This window comes from Hemitrygon akajei, chromosome 1, assembly GCF_048418815.1.
Source record: "Hemitrygon akajei chromosome 1, sHemAka1.3, whole genome shotgun sequence".
Lineage (NCBI taxonomy): Eukaryota > Metazoa > Chordata > Chondrichthyes > Myliobatiformes > Dasyatidae > Hemitrygon > Hemitrygon akajei.
This window is the reverse complement of record NC_133124.1, coordinates 2,318,059-2,340,783: the sequence shown is the minus strand read 5'-3', so window position 1 is coordinate 2,340,783 and position 22,725 is coordinate 2,318,059. Positions and strand designations below refer to the sequence as shown.

The window sequence follows — 22,725 nt, the reverse complement described above, 5'->3', positions numbered from 1 at the left end:
AGGCCAGGTGATGCAAATTTTAAAGCTTTATAAATACCCTGACTCCTCAAACCTTGTCCCAACAATCAGGAGCCATGGGCTCCTCTAAGCAGCTGCCTAACACTCTGAAAATTAAAATAAATGATGCCCACAAAGCAGGAGAAGGCTATAAGAAGATAGCAAAGCGTTTTCAGATATCCATTTCCTCAGTTCGTAATGTAATTAAGAAATGGCAGTTAACAGGAACGGTGGAGGTCAAGTTGAGGTCTGGAAGACCAAGAAAACTTTGCCAGCGAAGTGCTCGTAAGATTGCTAAAAAGGCAAATCAAAACCCCCGTTTGACTGCAAAAGACCTTCAGGAAGATTTAGCAGACTCTGGAGTGGTGGTGCACTGTTCTACTGTGCAGCAACACTTGCACAAATATGACCTTCATGGAAGAGTCATCAGAAGAAAACCTTTCCTGCATCCTCACCACAAAATTCAGCATCAGAAGTTTGCAAAGGAACATCTAAACAAGCCTGATGCATTTTGGAAACAAGTCCTGTGGACTGATGAAGTTCAAATAGAACTTTTTGGCCGCAATGAGCAAAGGTATGTTTGAAGAAAAAAGGGTGCAGAATTTCATGAAAAGAACACCTCTCCAACTGTTAAGCATGGGGGTGGATCGATCATGCTTTGGACTTGTGTTGCAGCCAGTGGCACGGGGAACATTTCACTGGTAGAGGGAAGAATGAGTTCAATTAACTACTAGCAAATTCTTGAAGCAAACATCACACCGTCTGTAAAAAAGCTGAAGATGAAAAGAGAATGGCTTCTACAACAGGATAATGATCCTAAACACACCTCAAAATCCACAATGGACTACCTCAAGAGGTGCAAGCTGAAGGTTTTGCCATGGCCCCCACAGTCCCCCAACCTAAACATCATCGAAAATCTGTGGATAGACCTCAAAAGAGCCGTGCATGTAAGACAACCCAAGAATCTCACAGAACTAGAAGCCTCTTGCAAGGAAGAATTTGGCAAAAATCCCCCAAACAAGAATTGAAAGACTCTCGGCTGGCTACAGAAAGCGTTTACAAGCTGTGATACTTGCCAAAGGAGGTGTTACTTAAGTACTGACCATACAGGGTGCCCAAACTTTTGATTTGGGCCCTTTTCCTTTTTTGTTATTTGAAACTGTAAAAGATGGAAATAAAAAAGTAATCTTGCTTAAAATATTAAAGAAAAGTGTCATCTTTAACTTTATGCCTTATCAGGTCATCTTTTACTCGCTTAGCTATTCACAGCAACAGAAATTTTGACCAGGGGTGCACAAACTTTTGCATGCAACTGTAAGCCTGAACATGGAGAAGATAATGGAAATCATTGTGGACTTCAGGAAGATGCAGATAAACCATCGCCCTGTGAGAATACATGGCTCCTGTGTAGAGAGAGTTAAGTGCACCAAGTTCCTGGGAGACACAAAAGCGCCTCCTCTTCCTAAGATCAAGGCAAGCAATGCCCCTGTTCCCTCCCCCCCCATCTTAACTGCATTTTATAGGAGCACCATTGAGAGTGTCCTGACAAGTTGCATCTCCATCTGGTATGGGAGCAGTGGAGTATCAGACCAGAAGTCCCTACAAAGGACTGTGAGAACGACTGAGAGAATCATAGGGGCCTCCCTACCATCCATCAGGGACATTTATCAGGAGCGCTACATAGACAGGGCCCTTAGTATTATTAAGGATCCCATCCATCCAGCATCCTCTTTAACTTTCTACCATCAGGCAGAAGACTATGGTGCATAAAAATGTGAACGGTCAGGTTGAGAAACAGTTTCTTTCCCCAGGCCACAACACACACAAAATGCTGGTGGAACACAGCAGGCCAGGCAGCAGACGAAGGGTCTCGGCCTGAAACGTCGGCAGCGCTTCTCCCTATAGATGCTGCCTGGCCTGCTGTGTTCCACCAGCATTTTGTGTGTGTTGTTGTTTGAATTTCCAGCATCTGCAGATTTCCTCGTGTTTGCTCTTTCCCCAGGCCATTAGGCTTCTGAACTCCCTGTCTCATTGTATTCAAAGTGTCACTGGTTAATCTGTTCCATACCTTACAATATTTCATATTAATTCACTCCAGGTTGTTACTTATCTGTGATTCATCTTTAGATTTTATCCTTACCTTCATAAGTTATCGTGTTATGTATGTTAGGTGTGTTATGTGTACCACTGTGCTTTACACCCTGATTCGAAGAAATGTTGTTTTGTTTTGATATACATTATATAGAAACATAGAAAACCTACAGCACAATACAGGCCGTTTGGCCCACAAAGCTGTTCCAAACATGTTCTTGCCTTAGAAATTACCTAGAGTTACCCAAAGCCCTCTATTTTTCTGAGCTCCTTGTAACTCTCTGAGTAAAGAAGTTCCCCCTCGTGTTAACCCTAAACTTTTGCCCCTTAACTCTCAACTCATGTCCTCTTGTTTGAATTTCCCTACTCTCAATGGCAAAAGCCTATTCACATCAACTCGATCTATCCCCCTCATAATTTTAAATACCTCTAACAAGTCCCCCCTCAACCTTCTACGCTCCAAAGAATAAAGACCTAACTTGTTCAACCTTACTCTGTAACTTAGGTACTGAAACCCAGGTAACATTCTAGTAAATCTCCTCTGAACTCTCTCTAATTTGTTGACATCTTTCCTATAATTCAGTGACCAGAACTGTACACAATACTCCAGATTTAGCCTCACCAATGCATTGTACAATTTTAACATTACATCCCAACTCCTATACTCAATGCTCTGATTTATAAAGGCCAGCATACCAAAAGCTTTCTTCACCACCCTATCCACATGAGATTCCACCTTCAGGGAACTATGCACCATTATTCCTAGATCACCCTGCTCTACTGCATTCCTCAGTGCCCTACCATTTACCATGTATGTCCTATTTTGATTATTCCTACCAACATGTAGCACCTCACGCTTATCAGCATTAAACTCCATCTGCCATCGCTCAGCCCACTCTTCTAACTGGGCTAAATCTCTCTGCAAGCTTTGAAAATCTACTTCATTACCACAACGCCACCTATCTTAATATCATGCGCATACTTACTAATCCAATTTACCACCCCATTATCCAGATCATTAATGTATATGACAAACAACATTGGACCCAGTACAGATCCTTGACGCACACCACTAGTCACTGGCCTCCAACCTGGCAAACAGTTATCCACCACTTACAAAAGCTGGATGATCTCAGCAGGTCGGGCAGCATCTGTTGACTGCTCATTTCAACAGATGCTGCCCGACCTGCTGAGTTCATCCAGCTTTTGTACGTGTTGTTTTGACCACAACATCTGCAGTGTACTTTGTGGTTAGTTATCCACCACTACTCTCTGGCATCTTCCATCCAGCCACTGTTGAATCCATTTCACTACAGCGATATTAATACCTAACGATTGAACCTTCCTAACTAACCTTCTGTGTGGAACCTTGTCAAAGGCCTTACTGAAGTCCATATAGACAACATCCACTGCCTTACCCTCATCAACTTTCTCAGTAACCTCTTCAAAAAATTCAATAAGATTTGTCAAACATGACCTTCCACGCACAAATCCATGTTGACTGCTCCTAATCAGACTCTGTCTATCCAGATAATTATATATACCATCTCTAAGAATACTTTCCATTAATTTACCCACCACTGACGTCAAATTTACAGGCCGATAATTGCTAGGTTTACTCTTAGAACCCTTTTTAAACAATGGAACAACATGAGCAATATGCCAATCCTCCAGCACCATCCCTGTTTCTAAAGACATTTGAAATATTTCTGTCAGAGCCCCTGCTATTTCTACAGTAACTTCCCTCAAGGTCCTAGGGAACATCCTGTCAGGATCCGGATACTTATCCACCTTTATATTCTTTAAAAGCTCTAGCTCTTCCTCTTTAATCATCATAGTTTCCATAACTACCCTACTTGTTTCCCTTACCTTACACAATTCAATATCCTTAGTGAATACTGAAGAAAAGAAATTGTTCAAAATCTCCCCCATCTCTTTTGGCTCCACACATAGCTGTCCACTCTGATTCTCTAAGGGACCAATTTTATCCCTCACTATCCTTTTGCTATTAATATAACTGTAGAAACCCTTTGGATTTATTTTCACCTTACTTGCCAAAGCAACCTCGTATCTTTTAGCTTTTCTAATTTCTTTCTTAAGATTCTTTTTACATTCTTTATATTCCTCGAGCACTTCATTTACTCCATGCTGCCTATATTTATTGTAGATCTCTCTCTTTTTCCAAACCAAGTTTCCAATATCCCTTTAAAACCATGGCTCTCTCAAACTTTTAATCTTTCCTTTCAACCTAACAGGAACATAAAGATTCTGTATCCTCAAAATTTCACCTTTAATTGACCTCCATTTCTCTATTACATCCTCCCCATAAAACAAATTGTCCCAATCCACTCCTTCTAAATCCTTTCGCATCTCCTCAAAGTTAGCCTTTCTCCAATCAAAAATCTCAACCCTTGGTCCAGTCCTATCCTTCTCCATAATGTAGTTAAACTTCACTTGACTTGTTGATTTCCCATTGTCCTCCTATTTTAATTCTACTTCCCATTCCCATTCCCAATCCAGCCTGACGGTCCATGGCCTCTTTTTCTGCCAGAATCAGGCCACCCTCAGGTTGAAGGAGCAACATTTCATTGTCCACCTGGTAGCTTCCAATGTGATGCTGTTATCACTGATTTCTCTAACTTCTGACACTTTCTACCCCCACCCCACCTTTCTTTATTCATTTCCCATTCAATTGCTCTCAACCCTTCTCCTTCCCTGTCTATCACTGCCTCCTGGTGCCCTTCCTCCTCCCTTTTCTCCCATGGTCCAATCTTCCCTCGTATCAGATTCCTTCTCTTTGCCTTTTCCACCTATCATCTCCCAGCTTCTCACTTTGACCCCTCCCCCACCATCCAATTTCCCTTCCTCTCGTCATGCCAATTTGTTCTCTTCCCCTCATCCCATCTTCTGATTCTAGCATCTTTTCCCTTCTTTTCCAGTCCTGATGAAGGGTCTCAGCTCAAAATGTGGACCGTTTATTCATTTCTATAGATGCTTCCTGACCTGCTAAGTTCCTTTAGCATTTTATGTGTCGCTACTAATATTTTTTTGTTTCAAGGATAATAACTTCTGCTTTTTCAGATGTTCCACATTAACTGAGGTTTTTCCAAATTGGTACCAATCTAGTAAATATTTTCCAGGCAATGAGGTGTAACGTTTTTGTCGACTATGATGCTCATAATTTAAAGTAAGAGTTAAAAGTATTTAAGAATTTAAAGTAAGAGCTGACATTTGTGAATGAACTCAGCCACTAATGGAACAACGTTTTCATCTGCTATTACATCAGTAGGAAATTTTGATCATGAATTTATGACATGATTTTCTTTTTCCTTGCTTCACTTTTTCCAAAGTAAAGCTCACCAAGTGATGTAGAAAGTACTGCAATGCCCAAAATTCATCTGGTGTGATGTTTTTAATTCTATTGTCTGAAAACCAGAATTGCTTTAATTTTAGCTTAGTCTTATACACCTGATAGAAGTGTATAAGATGGTGAGAGGCATTGATCATGTGGATAGTTAGAGTCTTTTTCCCAGGGCTGAAATGGCTAACACGAGAGGGCACAGTTTTAAGGAGCTTGGAGTTAGGTACAGAGGAGATGTCAGGGGTAAGTTTTTTCCGCAGAGAATGGTGAGTGTGTGGAATGGGCTGCTGGCGACGGTGGTGGAGGAAGATACAATAGGGTCTTTTAAGAGACTCCTGGATAGGTACATGGAGCTTAGAAAAGTAGAGGGCTATAGGTAACCCTAGATAATTTCTAAAGTAAGGACATGTTCAGCACAACTTTGTGGACCAAAGGGCCTGTATTGCTCAAAGGTTCAAAGAAATGTATACAATATACATCCTGAATTGCTTCTCCTTCATAAACATCCACGAAAACAGAGAAGTGCCCCAAAGAATGAACGACAGTTAAACATGAGAACCCCAAAGTCCCCCCTCCCCCTACTGGCAAAAAAAAGCACATCAGTACCATCACTGAGCCCAAGCGTGTGCTAAGCAATGGCAAAGACACAGACCAGAGTTACCCCAAAAGCTTTGCATTTCATCCGACAATCGACAAACCAAAGGTTCTCTCTCTCCCTGGCAAGGCCGAGGGAGGTGTCCCCCATTTTCACAGCAGGTGGGAGACATAACAACATCCCACTGGTTTACAATGTTAAACGCCCATTTTGTCGCTTTTTTCGAGCTCTGTGTCCGAAGATCGCAAAGACCTCGAGTCTTTGGGCCCAGAGCGGAAGATTTTCCGGCCTCCCCGATGACACACGAGTCTCCAGCCGTGACACCAACCCTTGATCCGCCCGTCTCCATATCCCCGAGATCTTGGGCTTCCGAACACGATCGAGACTCTCAGGCCAAACCCTTGGCATGTTGAATAATGGCCAGTCATGAAACCCCAAGAATAGATCCCATTCCCACAAAGAACCATAGTCAGCGTGTAACTCCAGGTCAGGGTCTTCAAAAGAACCCTGAAAGGGAAAAATAAAGATATTAGATGTAGAAATGGAGCTGTTTCCGAAGAAGCAAGCAAAGGAGTCGCCGTTAGGCACTATTATCCCTCCTAAGCTCTGCCTTCAGATTGTGCTGTAGGTTTTCTGGGGTGCCACAGTTAGGAATAGTGAGTTGTGTGCATACTATGTTGGCGCTGGAAGCAATGGAGACACTTTTTTAAATGATTTATTTATTTAGAGATACAGCACAGTAACAGGCCTTTCTAGCCGAACAGGCCCACTGCCTAATTATACCCATGTGGTCAATTAACCTACTAAACCATGCATCTTTGGAATGTGGGTGGAAACCAGAAACCCACACAATTACAAGGAGAACACACAAGCTCCTCACAGATAGCAGTGGAATTGAACCCAGGTTTCTGGTGCAGTAACAGCATAACGCTAACCCCTCTGCTACTGTGCTACCCTAAAGAGGAATGGAGAATGTGGCATCAATCCTGCTACCTCTCACATGTTAAGCAAATGCTGTAGCTTCTGAGCCATTCCCCAGCACAATTCTCACTGACTTGATTTGACATAAACAATGTATTTCACAGTATGTTTCAATGTACATGTGGCAATTAAAGCTAATCTTTATAAAATTTTGATTTACATATTGAATAAGCAAGGTTGATTAATCTTGTTTTTCCCTGAAATCCTGTTATTTGAAAAGCCAGTGCTTCAGCATCTAGCTATGCTGAAATCTGGGTTCTCAATCACAGCTTCGTTCAGCTTTTTCCCTGGAGAGTTTGTGCTCCAGTCACCCAGCTTCCTGTCCAGGGCAGCTGCTGCTTACTTCAACCTCATCCTCATCCTGCCGCTGCTCTCCACTGCTCCAAGCAGAGTAGAGTTCATCGACTTTCAGTCTGTAATGATGGGCAGAGCAGACATCCTCTCACTCCACAAAACCATTTTCCCAACTCCTGTTCCATAATCACAGAATTCATTCATTAAGTAGAGGTATTCCACTAAAGTATTGTGGTCTTTTGGAGAGCTGACCGCAGTGATTACACAATGAGAGTCTAAATGCTGGCAACTGTGAGAACAAGCCGGCATAAGACAATGAGCAGAATTAGGGCATTCAGCCCATTGAGTCTGCACTGCCATTCCGTTATGACTGATTTATTACCTCAATCCCATTCTTCTGCTTTCTCACCCTTTCCACTGGCCTTCGAATGCAGAGCAGAGGCCTGTCCTCCAATTTCCCCCACATCTTTGGCCCTAAACAATAACCTAGCCCCTAGCTCCATTCTCGGTCCCCAAAACCATGCCTATGGAACTAAAAAACCAAGTCTGAGCCACAACCTCAATGAATACTGCAGCTCAATGCCATCTAGTGTTGATATTTACAGAGAGCAAGTGAGAAGTCTTTAGGCCCTAGAAAGGAGGATGAAGAGAAGTTAATAAAAGTTTTTGAAAAGGTGTTTAAAGATGAAGAGGTTATGACACTCTGGAGAATAGATTCCATTTTAGATGGAAGTTCCAACCAAGTGTACCTTTGGATAAGGGCATCTCCCAGGATGGTCTGCCTCTCTGGATAAGGGCATCTCCCAGGATGGTCTGCCTCTCTGGATAAGGGCATCTCCCAGGATGGTCTGCCTCTCTGGATAAGGGCATCTCCCAGGATGGTCTGCCTCTCTGGATAAGGGCATCTCCCAGGATGGTCTGCCTCTCTGGATAAGGGCATCTCCCAGAAGGGTCTGCTTCTGTGGATAAGGGCATCTCCCAGGATGGTCTGCCTCTCTGGATAAGGGCATCTCCCAGGATGGTCTGCCTCTCTGGATAAGGGCATCTCCCAGAAGGGTCTGCTTCTGTGGATAAGGGCATCTCCCAGGATGGTCTGCCTCTTTGGATAAGGGCATCTCCCAGAAGGGTCTGCTTCTGTGGATAAGGGCATCTCCCAGAAGGGTCTGCTTCTGTGGATAAGGGCATCTCCCAGGATGGTCTGCCTCTTTGGATAAGGGCATCTCCCAGAAGGGTCTGCTTCTGTGGATAAAGGCATCTCCCAGGATGGTCTGCCTCTTTGGATAAGGGCATCTCCCAGGATGGTCTGCTTCTGTGGATAAGGGCATCTCCCAGGATGGTCTGCCTCTCTGGATAAGGGCATCTCCCAGAAGGGTCTGCTTCTGTGGATAAGGGCATCTCCCAGGATGGTCTGCCTCTTTGGATAAGGGCATTTCCCAGGATGGTCTGCTTCTGTGGATAAGGGCATCTCCCAGGATGGTCTGCCTCTTTGGATAAGGGCATCTCCCAGGATGGTCTGCCTCTGTGGATAGGGGCATCTCCCAGGATGGTCTGCCTCTGTGGATAAGGGCATCTCCCAGGATGGTCTGCCTCTCTGGATAAGGGCATCTCCCAGAAGGGTCTGCTTCTGTGGATAAGGGCATCTCTCAGGATGGTCTGCCTCTTTGGATAAGGGCATCTCCCAGGATGGTCTGCCTCTGTGGATAAGGGCATCTCCCAGGATGGTCTGCCTCTCTGGATAAGGGCATCTCCCAGGATGGTCTGCTTCTGTGGATAAAGGCATCTCCCAGGATGGTCTGCCTCTCTGGATAAGGGTATCTCCCAGAAGGGTCTGCTTCTGTGGATAAGGGCATCTCCCAGGATGGTCTGCCTCTGTGGATAAGGGCATCTCCCAGGATGGTCTGCCTCTTTGGATAAGGGCATCTCCCAGGATGGTCTGCCTCTGTGGATAAGGGCATCTCCCAGGATGGTCTGCCTCTCTGGATAAGGGCATCTCCCAGAAGGGTCGGCTTCTCTGGATACTGAAATGATGGTTTTACCCAATGTTTACAGCTGGACTCCCTCTGTAACTGTTACACTTTACAGAACATTGTCAGTAAGAAGTGGATAAGGCCTGTCAGAATCAAAGATGGTGATAATTATCTAAAGGCAACTTCAGTGCTGGGTAAAGTAAATGAGCATTTTATATTGGAATTTTACTCAGGAGAACAGTATTGATAAACTATTAGTTTAATGAATAACCAAGATAGAAAGAATAGTGTTCTGTGATTAGGCTAGTGCTAAATGGGTGAGCCAGAAGGGCCTGTCTGCTTTGTATCTCTAAATAAAAAAAATTAAAAAATGCCCTCAATACTTGATGAGAAATTGGAATTGTTAAATTTTGGTTGGGGTCAGTTTTGTGAAGTTCTGTGTATGCCCCATAACCTATTTTTCATTCCTGTAAAAAAAAAGGATTTATTTTACAGTGAGTAATACCTTTTCTCTTTAACAGTGGTATCCTGGGAGTGTCTCTGCAAGTGGTCTCTGTGAAGTTGAAGAACTGTGTGTCCACAGTGTGGTACAGTTCATGGATGCTGGTAACAAAGGTATGGGCACAGTGTTGATTAGCATGTTAATCAGTGTTTGAGTTTACTAGGTATTAATGTGCTCATATCTGATATCCCACAAATTTAACAGCCATTAATTCTAGCGTAATAATTCATCAGAAGTCATGCCACACTCTTTCAAAGTAATCTTCATTTCTTGAAATCACGCCATGGCAGCATTTCCAGTATTAGACAGGGACATCATCTGACCTGTTATACTCCTGAGGCAAATGGTGAAGTGAGAGGAGCCCAGAGGAATATTACTTTGCAGAATAAATGCATAATTAAATACTGGAGCCGCAGGATCCACACCATCCTATTCAGGAATAGTTATTACCCTTCAGCCATCAGGATCCTGAACTACAAGACCATAAGACATAGGAGCAGAATTAGGCCATCTGGCCCATCGAGTCTGCTCCACCATTCAATTGTGACTTATCTTTTTTCTCCCCTCCTCAACCCTAGTTCCAGGCCTTCTCCCCGTAACCTTTGATGCCATGTACAATCAAGAACCTATCAATCTCTACCTTGAATATGCCCACCAGTGTGCATAACTTCTCCAACCTCAAATCTGAACTGATTCCGCAATGTACAGACTCACTTTCAAGGACCCTTCATCTCATATCTCAATATATATTGCTTATTTATTATTAATTATTCATTATTTTTCTCAGCTGGTAAAACCTGAGGTACAGGCATAGCCAAGCACGCTCATTTGTCAATTACTAGGAACATCCAGACTATTCTGTTGGTGTTTAGTATTGTGGCTTTCTGAAAATTTACAAAGATATGACTGTGTAACTTTTGATGAAGTTTGTCTCTGTATCCTGTCACGTCAGTCTCAAGTTCCGTTACTCGGTAATATACACGCATAATGAATGTGTTTACTTCTAATGACCACTTCATGTGCATCTTTCTTCTCGTAACTGCTTGAGTGGTCTCAGTTGTAAGTGGACTGCTTCCCAAGAAACACTCGCAGTAGTCACAGCCTGTGGTGTTGTTGGGCTACTTTGAATGTTGGCAATATCTTTTTTGGTTTCCCAGTGCCTGCCCACCTATTTGGCAGTGCACCACTCACAGTTCACTTACTGTCATGCCCAGAGCTAGCTCCAGGCCTGGCTGGATATCCCCAGTGGCCATATCACTCTATTCCATAGACCAATCCATTTCGAAAGCAAAAGAGTATTGCTTTTTATACCTACAGCCAGGTTTCAGTTTCAGCCACCTCTAACATAGAGAACAGACGCTGGCCAGAGCATTGCCCAAAGCATTGCCCAATTTTTATTATTAGTATTTATTTTTTATTTTGTCTTTCTACAGTTTTGCTGTCTTTTGTACATTCATTGTTCGTCTATCCTTTTGGGTGTGGTTTTTCATTGATTCTTTTGTGTTTCTTGGATTTTCTGAGTATGCTCATAAGTAAACGTATCTCAGGATTGTATATGGTGACATATATGTACTTAGATAATAAATTTACTTTAAACTTTGACATTTAATTGTATTAAACTCTCACAAAATTGCAATAAATGTAAATTTAATTATACTGGCTTGGTATGGAAGCAACCAATGCCCAGGAAGGGAAAAGGCTACAGAAAGTGCTGGATATGACCCAGTCCATCACAGAAAAAGCTATCCACCATTGAACATGTCTACAAGGAGTGCTATCGCAAGAAAAATTCGGGAGAGTAGATTTAGGACAGAGATGAGGAGGAGCTGCTTTTCCCAGAGAGGCAGTGGAGGCTACCTCAGTAAATATATTTAAGATGAGGTTGGACAGATTTTTGCATAGTAGGGGAATTAAAGGTTATGGGGAAAAGGCAAGTAGTTGGAGATGAGTCCATGGCCGGATCAGCCGTGATCTTATTGAATGGCGGAGCAGACTCTACGGGCCAGATTCCCTATTCCTGCTGCTACTTCTTACGTTTTTATGTTCTTATCTCTTTTCTAAATGGATATCCCTCTATTCTGAAGCTGTGCCCTCTGGTGCTAAACTTCTCCACTATAGGAAATATCCTCTCCACAACATGTGAGAATTCTTTAATGCTGGAGAATATTTGCTTAGTTACCACAAACATTTGTTAAGTAATTAAGGTAATTTTTGGATGGATTAACAAGAAATTGAGAAGTATTTTTCTTTCATCAGTCAATGTTGTGGATCTGGAGCTCGCTGTCTAAAGGTGGAAGCAAGAATCTGCACAGTGGAATAGCAGTTTGATTTTCTGTAATCTACTGTGCTCTGAAATAATAGCTGTGAACTGAGATTAGAGTGGGTTGCTATTTGACCAGCTCAGCAGTATGATAGAATAGCATCCTATATCAGAATGTCTCTCTATTATACCAAAGCCCTCTGGTAGCAATTAATCCTAATTAACATTACTGTTAAAGGACCTGAGGACACCTAGATAATCTAATTTTTAAATTCACAACAGAAATCCAGTGTGCATGTTGATCTTCCAAAGGATAGAAAACTGCAGTTGGCATTCTCTAACCAAGCCATTGGTAAATGGCAGGTTCCCTGCTGCTCTGTGTGCTTTGGCATGCTGAGTACTCACTGGTCTTCCTACAGACCTGTCAGTGCTTCACACTTGTACTGACTCTCTGAAAGCAGCTTTGGTTTTATGTAATGTCTCCTTCAGAGACCATAGCACATAGGAGGAAAATTAGGCCAGTCAGCCCACCAAATCTGCTCCACTTTAGGCAGACATATTGCTTTTGAATGCTGATGGTGCGTTGAGAGTAAGGAGAAACACAGCTTTAAGGAGCAAAATAAATCAAGCAGGTACTATTGTGGGCATGGCTATGTTGACGACACATGCGGGCTGCCCACAGCATATCCTTAAATTAAAATCATAGAGTCGTAGAATCCTATACAGCACAGAAACAGGTCATTTGGCCCATCCAGTCCATACTGAACTACTAATCTGCCTAGTCCCATCTACCGGCACCTCCATACCCCTCTCATTCACGTACCTGTGAATTTCTCTTAAATTCACTTCTCACTTCTCTTAAATTCATTTCTCTTAAATGCTGAAATCAAATCTGCATCCACTAATTTCTCTGGCTGGTCTCTCCACCCCCCGAGTGAAGAAGATGCCCCTTGAATTTCCCTTAAGTATTTCACCCATAAACCATGACCTCGTGTCCCATCCAACCTCAGTGGAAGAAGCCTGAAGATTTACAAGGATGTTGCCAGGTCCTGAGGAATACTAGCCCGGCCCTTCTGCGGCACCTTTCTGTATAGATATCCTGGATGGCAGGTAGGCTGGTGCCAATGATGCGTTGGGTAATTTTGGCTACCTACCTGTCCACCACAGTGCAGTTGCCCTACCCCATTTAGCGATGCAGCTTGTTGGGATGCTCTCTTCTGAGCATCTGCGGAATGATGGGTGTGCAAAATCCAGCTCTCTGCAGCCGGACTTCAATGTTGAATGAGTTCTGAAATAAAGAACAGTTTGTAAGCAAACTAACATGAGGAACCTCTCTTATCGTCACCAGTCCATGGGTTGGTGTGTTGGTACATGAAGTGACCACTGCAGAATTCTTGTGAAGTCAAAGGTCTGTCTTCACATTGAAGACTCCTTCCAACCAGCTTGATCAGCGTATCCACCATGCTCATTAGGCTTGCCAGTTTAAAACAGGATCCATAAAATGCTGTGTCCCATCAACAACAGCTGAAGTGTGTGCTATCACATCTTTTAAATCATGCCCCAAGATAGGAGTCAAGTTCAAGTTTATTGTCATCTGGCTGTGCATATATACAACCAAGCAAAACAATGTGATTCCAGACCAAGGTGATTCCATACAACATATATCACACACAGCACGAAAAACAAAATACTACCATAAGTTAATAAAATATCATTCAAAAATATATGTACTTTGCAGAACAGGTAAGCAGTAAACAGCTGTCATAGTGACAAGACCTCAGCGGTGGCAAGGTATTCAAAAGTCAAACAGAATCCATGTACCTCAGCAAGTACGTTTTAAATGTTGTTGATATATTTGCCTCTACAACTACTTCTGGCATCTTGTTCCACATACAATTCAGATATAATACAGCACCATAAGATAAAGAACACGATAATAAAAGCACTACACACACACACACACACACACACACACACACACACACACACACACACACACACACACACACACACACACACACACACACACACACACACACACACACACACACACACACACACACACGATAAAAGACCATAAGACGTTGGAGCAGAATTAGGCCATTTGGCCCATCGAGTCTGCTTCACCATTTTATCATGGCTGATTCATTTTCCCTCTTAGCCCCAGTCTCCTGCCTTGCTTCCATATCTTTTCATGCCCTGACCGATCGAGAATCTATCAGCCTCTGCCTTAAATGTACATAAAGACTTGGCCTCCACAGCTGCCTGTGGCTAAGAATTCCACAGATTCACCACTCTCTGGCTAATGAAAATCCTCTTCATCTCTGTTCTAAAAGGATATCCCTCTATTCTGAGGCTGTGTCCCCTGATCTTAGACTCTCCCACCATAGGACACATCCTGCCCTCATCCACTCTCATCAAGGCCTTTCACCATTCAATACACTTCAATTAGATCACCCTTCATTCTTCTGATTCAGAATCAGAATCAGGTTTATTATCACTGGCATGTGTCGTGTCATGGTGCACACCTCATGTGTGGCGCCATATCAAATGCCTTCTGAAAATCCAAGTACACAACATCAACTGATTCTTCTTTGTCTATCCTGCTTTTTATTTCTTCAAGGAATTCTAATAGATTTGTCAGGCAAGATTTTCCTTTGAGGAAAACTTGCTGACTACAGACTATTTTATCATGTGCCTTCAAGTACGCTGAAACCACTTCCTTCCAACATCTTCCCAACCTCTGAGGTCAGACTAACTGGCCTATAATTTCCTTTCTTCTGCCTTTTTCCCTTTTTGAAGAATAGAGTGACATTTGCAATTTTCCAGTCTTCTGGAACCATTCCAGAAACTAGTGATTCTTGAAAGGTCATTACTGATGCCTCCACAATCTCTTTCAGAACCCTGGGGTGTACACCATCTGGTGCAGTGAGTTTATCTACCTTCACTCCTTTCAGCTTCCTAAGAACCTTTTCTTGAGTTATGGTAATTTTACACTCTTCATGACCCCTGCCACCCAGAAACTCCACCATACTGATGCCAAGTGATGACTGGTGCAAAAAACAGTTCATTTGCTATTGCCTTGTCCCCCCAGCATCATTTTCCAGTGCTCAGAAATCCACTCTCTCCTCTCTTTTACACTTTATACATCTGAAGAAACACTTGGTATCCACTTTAATATTATTGGGTAGCTTACTTTCTATTCCGTCTTTACCTTAATGACTTTTTAGTTGCCTTCTGTTGGTATTTAAAAGCATCCCAATCCTCAATTTTCCACAAATGTTTACTCTATTATATGCTCTGTCTTCAGATTCAGATTCAGATTCAGTTTATTGTCATTTAAAAACCACAAATGCAATGCAGTTAAAAAATGAGACAACGTTCCTCCAGAATGAAATCACAAAAACACATGACAAAACAGACTACACCAGAAAATGCACGTAACGTTTGGCAATCCCCAATCCAGAGTCTGGAGAGGCTGCTGCGTATTAATATCGCGCTACGATCTTAGCGCATTCCCCGGAAAGGAGCTCCAATCCCACCAGACAAACAAGACCAAAAACTAAAGCTACAAGACCTGCACAAAACCACGTATTTACAACATATAGTTACAACAGTGCAAACAATAGCATAATTGATAAAAAAAAACAGACCATGGGCACAGTAAAAATAGTCCAAAGATGTTAAAAGGCTATAAGTTCTAAAGAAACCACAACACAGTTTCCACAAGTCCTCAGGGTCCCCGATTGACTCGTCATTCCACGCCGGCGGCAGAAGGGAATACCCCCGCTTTGGACTTCTACGGCGCCGCCCGACTCAGCCTCGCAGACGCAGCACACAATGAGAGCTCTGTCGAACCCAGCCTCGCAGAAGCAGCACACACCAAAAGCGACCTGACCGCAGTGGACTCCGAGTCCGTCGAACCTCTGAGTTGACGACCATCCCCTCCGTCACAGCTTCTCCAAGCACCATCCTCTGCCGAGCGTATTAAGACGGCCCCGCCAACGGCTATCGGCAACGCGACCCCGAGGACTGGGGGCCTGTTCTTCCCAGCAGAGACCCGGACCTCACAGCAGCAGCAGCAATGAAGAAGGTCTTTGGCTGTATGTTGGCTTTGCCTTCTCTTGTTAGCTACGGTTGTGTTACCTTACATTTAGAATACCTCTTCTTTGGGATTGCTTCCAGAAATTCCAGTCATTGCTCCTCTGCCGTCATCCCTGCCAGTGTTTTTATCCATTCAACTCTGGCCAACTCCTCTCTCACGCCTTCATCATTCTCTTTGCTCCACTATAATGCTGAAACATCTGACTTTAGCTTCTCCTTCTCAAATTTCAGGATGAATTTGACCATACTATGATTCTTTCACCTAAAGCTCACTGATCACTTCTGGTTCATTGCACAACACCCAATCCAGAATAGCTGATCCCCTAGTGGGCTCAACCATGAGCTCCTCAAAAAAGCCATCCCTGTGGCATTCTACAAATTCCCCCTCTAGTGATTCAGCACCAATCTGATTTTCCCTATCTACCTGTATAATGAAATTCCCATGACTATTGTAACATTGCCCTTTTGGCAAGCATGTTCTATCTCCCATTGCAATTTGTAGACCACATCCTTACTACTGTTTGGGGGTTTGTATACATCTCCCATCAGGGTCTTTTTACCCTTGCACTGTTGGCGCGTGGCCAGGTGGTTAAGACATTCATCTAGTGATCTGAAGGTTGCTAGTTCGAGCCTTGACTGAAGCTGCATGTGTGTCCTTGAGCAAGGCACTTAACCAAACATTGCTCTGCGGCGACACCGGTGCCAAGCTGTATGGGTCCTAATGCCCTTCCCTTGGACAACATCGGTGACATGGAGAGGGGAGACTTGCAGCTTGAGCATGCTGGTCTTCCATAAAAAAAATCTTGCCCAAGCTTGCACCCTGGAAACTTTCCAAGGCGCAAATCCATGGTCTACCAAGACTAACGGAGGCCTACACACCCTTGCAGTTCCTTAGCTCTATCCACAACGATTCAACACTTTAATACTCCATGTCACCTCTTTCTAATGATTTGATTTCATTTTTTACCATTGAGCAACATCACCTCCTCTGTCTTCCTGCCTGTCCTTTCAATACAATGCATATCCTTGGACATTAATCTCCTAGCAATAATCTTCTTTCAGCCAGGATTCAGTTACGCCTACATCATAACATGCCAATCTGTAACTGCTTCTGTTGAGGTGACTGCCAGGAGATTATAAAGTAGTGGTGGTTGGGGGTGAGCAGGGTGGGTGGGATCCTTCATGATGTCACTGGCACATTTTTGGCACGTTTCTGTATATACGTCCTTGACGGCAGGTCAGCCTGCCAGTTGCAGAGTCGCCTTGTCCGCCGCAGTGCAGTTTCTGTAGCATGCAGTGATGTTTGTTAGATTAATTAGAGCTTGATTGTCATTACTGAGGGGCAACAAGATTGCAGTGCTACTCCATTCATTGCAAAACAGCATAAAAGCACAATTCTGTTGAGTCCTGAAGAATGGTATTGGCCCAAAGCGTCAACTGTTTACTCTTTTCCATAGATACTGCCTGACCTGCTGAGTTCCTGTGTTACTTTGGATTTCCAGCATCTGCAGATTTTCTCATGTTTGTAAAAATTTAATATAATATCAGACTTAATTGGAATGATATCTAAGTTACAAATGAATTAAAAACAACCAACTCTAAAATGGGGCATAGTTCAGTTACACAATAGCGCTGGGGAAGGTGCTATTTTCCAGTCTGGATGTCTGTGCAGAGATGTTTCTGTATCCTGTCAGATGGTAGAACATTAAACAGGTGAAACTGGGGTGGGATGAGTCCATCATGATTTTGTGAGCCCGCTGTAGACATTATGAGTTGTAGATGGTTTTCACAGCTTGCAGTTGTATCCCAGTGATGTTCTGTCTAGTCCTGACCACTCACTGAAGTGCTTTCTTGTCAATCTTGTTGCAACTAGTGTACCATACTGTCATGCAGTAGGTCAGTATGCTTGCAATTATGTATTGATAAAGGTTTACCAGCAGTTTTTGAGGCAGATTTGGTCTCTTTAAACTCCTAAAATAGCATAGGCATTGTTGAGCTTTCCCTGTTCAAGTGAAATCAAGTCAAGTCGCTTTTATTGTCATTTCAACCATAACTGCTGGTACCGTACACAGTAAAAACAAAACAACATTCCTCCAGGACCATGGTGCTACATGAAACAACACAAAACTACATTAGACTTCAGACCTACACGGGACTACATAAAGTGCACAAAACAGTGCAAGACAGTACAATAATTAATAAACAAGACAATAGGCACAGTAAAGAGCAAATTACAATATAATAATAAATAATGTAAATGTATACAATGTTTTAGCAGGAATTGAGAAAGAAATGAGCAAAGATTGCAAAAGGAGTAGAGTGGTGTTCAGTTGAGTGTGTGTGTAAGTGAGTTGGTGTCAGACTAGACTCTGAGAATTGAGGGGTCTAATGCCTTGGGGGAAAAAACTGTTACACAGTCTGGTCGTGAGAGGCCGAATGCTTTGTGAGAACCTTTTGCCAGATGGCAGGAGGGAGGAAAGTTTGAGGGGTGTGTGGGGACCTTCACAATGCTGTTAGCTTTGCAGATGCAGCGTGTAGTGTAAATCTCTGTAATGGCGGGAAGAGAGACCCTAATGATCCCTTCAGCTGACCTCACTATCCGCTACAGGGTCTACAATCAGAGATGGTGCAATTTCGGAACCAGGCAGTGATGCAGCTGCTCAGGATGCTCTCGATACATCCTCTGTAGAATGTGATGAGGATGGGGGGTGGGAGATGGCTTCGCAGAAAGCAGAGATGCTGCTGGGCTTTCTTGGCTATGTGCTGGTGTTGAGGGACCAGATGAGTTCTCCGCCAGGTGAACAGGAAGGTGTTGGTCGTTCAAGAGAACTCGTCTATTATGTTCACTCCCAACAACTTAAAGTTGGAAACCCTTTCCATTGTTTCACCGTTTGAGTAGAGTCATAGAGATGTTCAGCACAGAAGCAGGTCTTTCAGCCCAGCTAGTCCATGCTGAACCACTTAAACTGCCTATTCCCACTAACCTGCACTGGGACCATAGCCCTCCATACCCCTACCATCCACGTACCCATCCAAACTTCTGTTAAGTGTTGAAATCAAGCTTGCATGTGTAGTGGAGTGTGTTCATACCTTCTTGATTTCCTGAAGTCGTTAATCTTTTTTTTTACTTTGAGTGTAAGTATTGCACCATTCAGACAGTTTTTTCACCTCCTCTCTGTATGCTGTTTCATTTTTATTTGTCCAGTCTCTGTGGTTTTGTCTGCAAATTTGATGCTGGAGTTGGTGGATAGGTAGGGGCACGGTCACGGATGAAAAGAGTGTAAACAGGTGGGCTCAGTACACATCTCTGTGGTGCTCCGGTGTTCAGGATCCGGGAGGTTGATGTGTACCTGCCTTGTCTGACTATCTCAGTGCAAATTGTAAAGTCCAGAATCCAGTTGCAAATTGATGTATTGAGTCCCAGATTGGGTAGTTGAACGGTACACTTGTTGGAGAGTATGGTGTTGAAAGCAGAACTGTAATCAAAAATATAATTCTGGCATAGGTGTCCTTATGCTCCAGGTGTTCCAATGCGGTGTGGACAGCTATGGAGGTGGCATCCTTGGCCTTGTAGGCAAACTAAGTCTGATCCAGAGTAGCAGGAATTGCCTTCTTAATGTGATACATAACCAGTCTCTCCAGGCACTGGTCGATTATGGGGTTGAGAGAGTTGAGTGGGTCTGTAGAGTTGAGGCATGTTACTGCTGACTGCTTTGGGATTGAACATAGAATAGTACAGCACATTACAGGCCCTTCGGCCCACAATGTTGTGCCGACCCTCAAACCCTGCCTCCCATAGAACCCCCCACTTTAAATTCCTCCATATACCTGTCTAGTAGTCTCTTAAACTTCACTAGTGTATCTGCCTCCACCATTGACTCAGGCAGTGCATTCCACGCAACAACCACTCTCTGAGTGAAAAACCTTCCTCTAATATTCCCCTTGAACTTCTCTCCCCTTAGCTTAAAGCCATGTCCTCTTGTACTGAACAGTGGTGCCCTGGGGAAGAGGCACTGGCTGTCCACTCTGTCTATTCCTTTTAATATCTTGTACACCTCTATCATGTCTCCTCTCATCCTCCTCTCTCCAAAGAGTAAAGCCCTAGCTCCCTTAATCTCTGATCATAATCCATACTCTCTAAACCAGGCAGCATCCTGGTAAATCTCCTCTGAACCCTTTCCAATGCTTCCACATCCTTCCTATACTGAGGCGACCAGAACTGGACACAGTACTCCAAGTGTGGCCCAACTAGAGTTTTATAGAGCTGCATCATTACATCGCGCCTCTTAAATTCTATCCCTCGACTTATGAAAGCTAACACCCCATAAGCTTTCTTAACTACCCTATCTACCTGTGAGGCAACTTTCAGGGATCTGTGGACATGTACCCCCAGATCCCTCTGCTCCTCCACACTACCAAGTATCCTGCCATTTACTTTGTACTCTGCCTTGGAGTTTGTCCTTCCATAGTGTACCACCTCACACTTCTCTGGGTTGAACTCCATCTGCCACTTCTCAGCCCACTTCTGCATCCTATCAATGTCTCTCTGCAATCTTCGACAATCCTCTACACTATCTACAACACCACCAACCTTTGTGCCATCTGCAAACTTGCCAACCTACCCTTCTACCCCCACATCCAGGTCGTTAATAAAAATCACAAAAAGTAAAGGTCTCAGAACAGATCCTTGTGGGACACCACTAATCACAACCCTCCAATCTGAATGTACTCCCTCCACCATGACCCTCTGCCTTCTGCAGGCAAGCCAATTCTGAATCCACCTGGCCAAACTTCCTTGGATCCCATGCCTTCTGACTTTCTGAATAAGCCTACCATGTGGAACCTTGTCAAATGCCTTACTAAAATCCATGTAGATCACATCCACTGCACTACCCTCATCTATATGCCTGGTCACCTCCTCAAAGAACTCTATCAGTTCTTTGGTATGATTGGTATGAGGTTGCTGTTTTGAAGCATGCAACGACCACAGCAAGGGATAGAGAGAGGTTATATATTTCAGTAAAAACCTCTGTCAGCTGGTCAGCACAGTCCTTGTGGACAACCCGGATATGCTGTCTGGTCCAGCAGCTCTGTGTGTGTTGATACTGCAGAGAGTAAATCTCAGCTCATGTGTTCAGTTTCAGTGCTGTGTCCTCCTCAGGTGTCAATGCCTTCATCACTGGTCCATTATTGTCCCTGTCAAACCGAGCAAAGAAGTTGTTTAGCTTCTTGGCCGAGGTGGCGTTACTGTTTGCAGGGCAGGAGATCTTTCCTTTAGAGTCAGTGATGGACCTGATGCCTTCCCACACACGGTGGGGGCTGGTGGCATTATTGAAGTGTGCCTCTATTTGTTGTTTGTATCTGTACTTGGGGTTTTGATGCCACTTTTAAGGTTTGACTTGGCTTCGCCGTGTGCTGCAGCGTCACTGAATCTGCAGAGTCATAGAGAAGTACAGCACAGAAACAGGCCCTCTGGCCCATCTAGTTAGTCCATGCTGAAACCATTTTGATTGCCCACTCCCATTGTCTTACTAATGACAATACTCTTGGCAATGTGGAGGATCAGCGGGATCTTGGGGTCCGAGTCCATAGGACACTCAAAGCTGCTGTGCAGGTTGACTCTGTGGTTAAGAAGGCATACGGTGTATTGGCCTTCATCAACCGTGGGATTGAGTTTAGGAGGCTAGAGGTAATGTTACAGCTGTATAGGACCCTGGTCAGATCCCACTTGGAGTACTGTGCTCAGTTCTGGTCACCTCACTACAAGGAAGGATGTGGAAACTATGGAAAGGGTGCAGAGGAGATTTACAAGGATGTTGCCTCAATTAGAGAGTGTGCCTTATGAGAATAGGTTGAGTGAACTCGGCCTTTTCTCCTTGGAGCGATGGAGTATGAGAGGTGACCTGATAGAGGTGTATAAGATGATGAGAGGCATTGATTGTGTGGATAGATAGATAGATAGATACTTTATTCATCCCCATGGGGAAATTCAACTTTTTTTCCAATGTCCCATACACTTGTTGTAGCAAAACTAATTACATACAATACTTAACTCAGTAAAAAATATGATATGCATCTAAATCACTATCTCAAAAAGCATTAATAATAGCTTTTAAAAAGTTCTTAAGTCCTGGCGGTTGAATTGTAAAGCCTAATGGCATTGGGGAGTATTGACCTCTTCATCCTGTCTGAGGAGCATTGCATCAATAGTAACCTGTCGCTGAAACTGCTTCTCTGTCTTTGGATGGTGCTATGTAGAGGATGTTCAGAGTTTTCCATAATTGACCGTAGCCTAGTCAGAGGCTTTTCTCCAGGGCTGAAATGGCTAACACGAAAGGGCATAGTTTTAAGGTGCTTGGAAGTAGGCACAGAGGAGATGTCAGGGGTACTGTAAGTTTCTTACGCAGAGAGTGGTGAGTGCGTGGAATAGGCTGCTGGCGGCGGTGCTGGAGGTGGGAACAATAGGGTCTTTTAATAGACTCCTGGATGGGTAGACTCAGAAGAATAGAGGGCTACAGGTAAAGCCTGGGTAGTTCAAAGGTAAGGACATGTTTGGCACAACTTTGTGGGCTG

The 22,725-nt window shown here is 43.6% G+C and overlaps 1 protein-coding gene across 1 annotated transcript in view; it reads left to right on the top strand.

Annotated features, from left to right (window-relative positions):
* Positions 1-22,725, top strand: part of LOC140736325 (UDP-N-acetylglucosamine transporter TMEM241 homolog) — a 168,830-nt gene that overhangs the window by 108,813 nt on the left and 37,292 nt on the right. Inside the window, exon 13 of the mRNA XM_073062331.1 lies at positions 9,808-9,901. Within this exon, the coding sequence (XP_072918432.1) occupies positions 9,808-9,901 (94 nt within the window). The remainder of the gene's footprint in view (positions 1-9,807; positions 9,902-22,725) is intronic.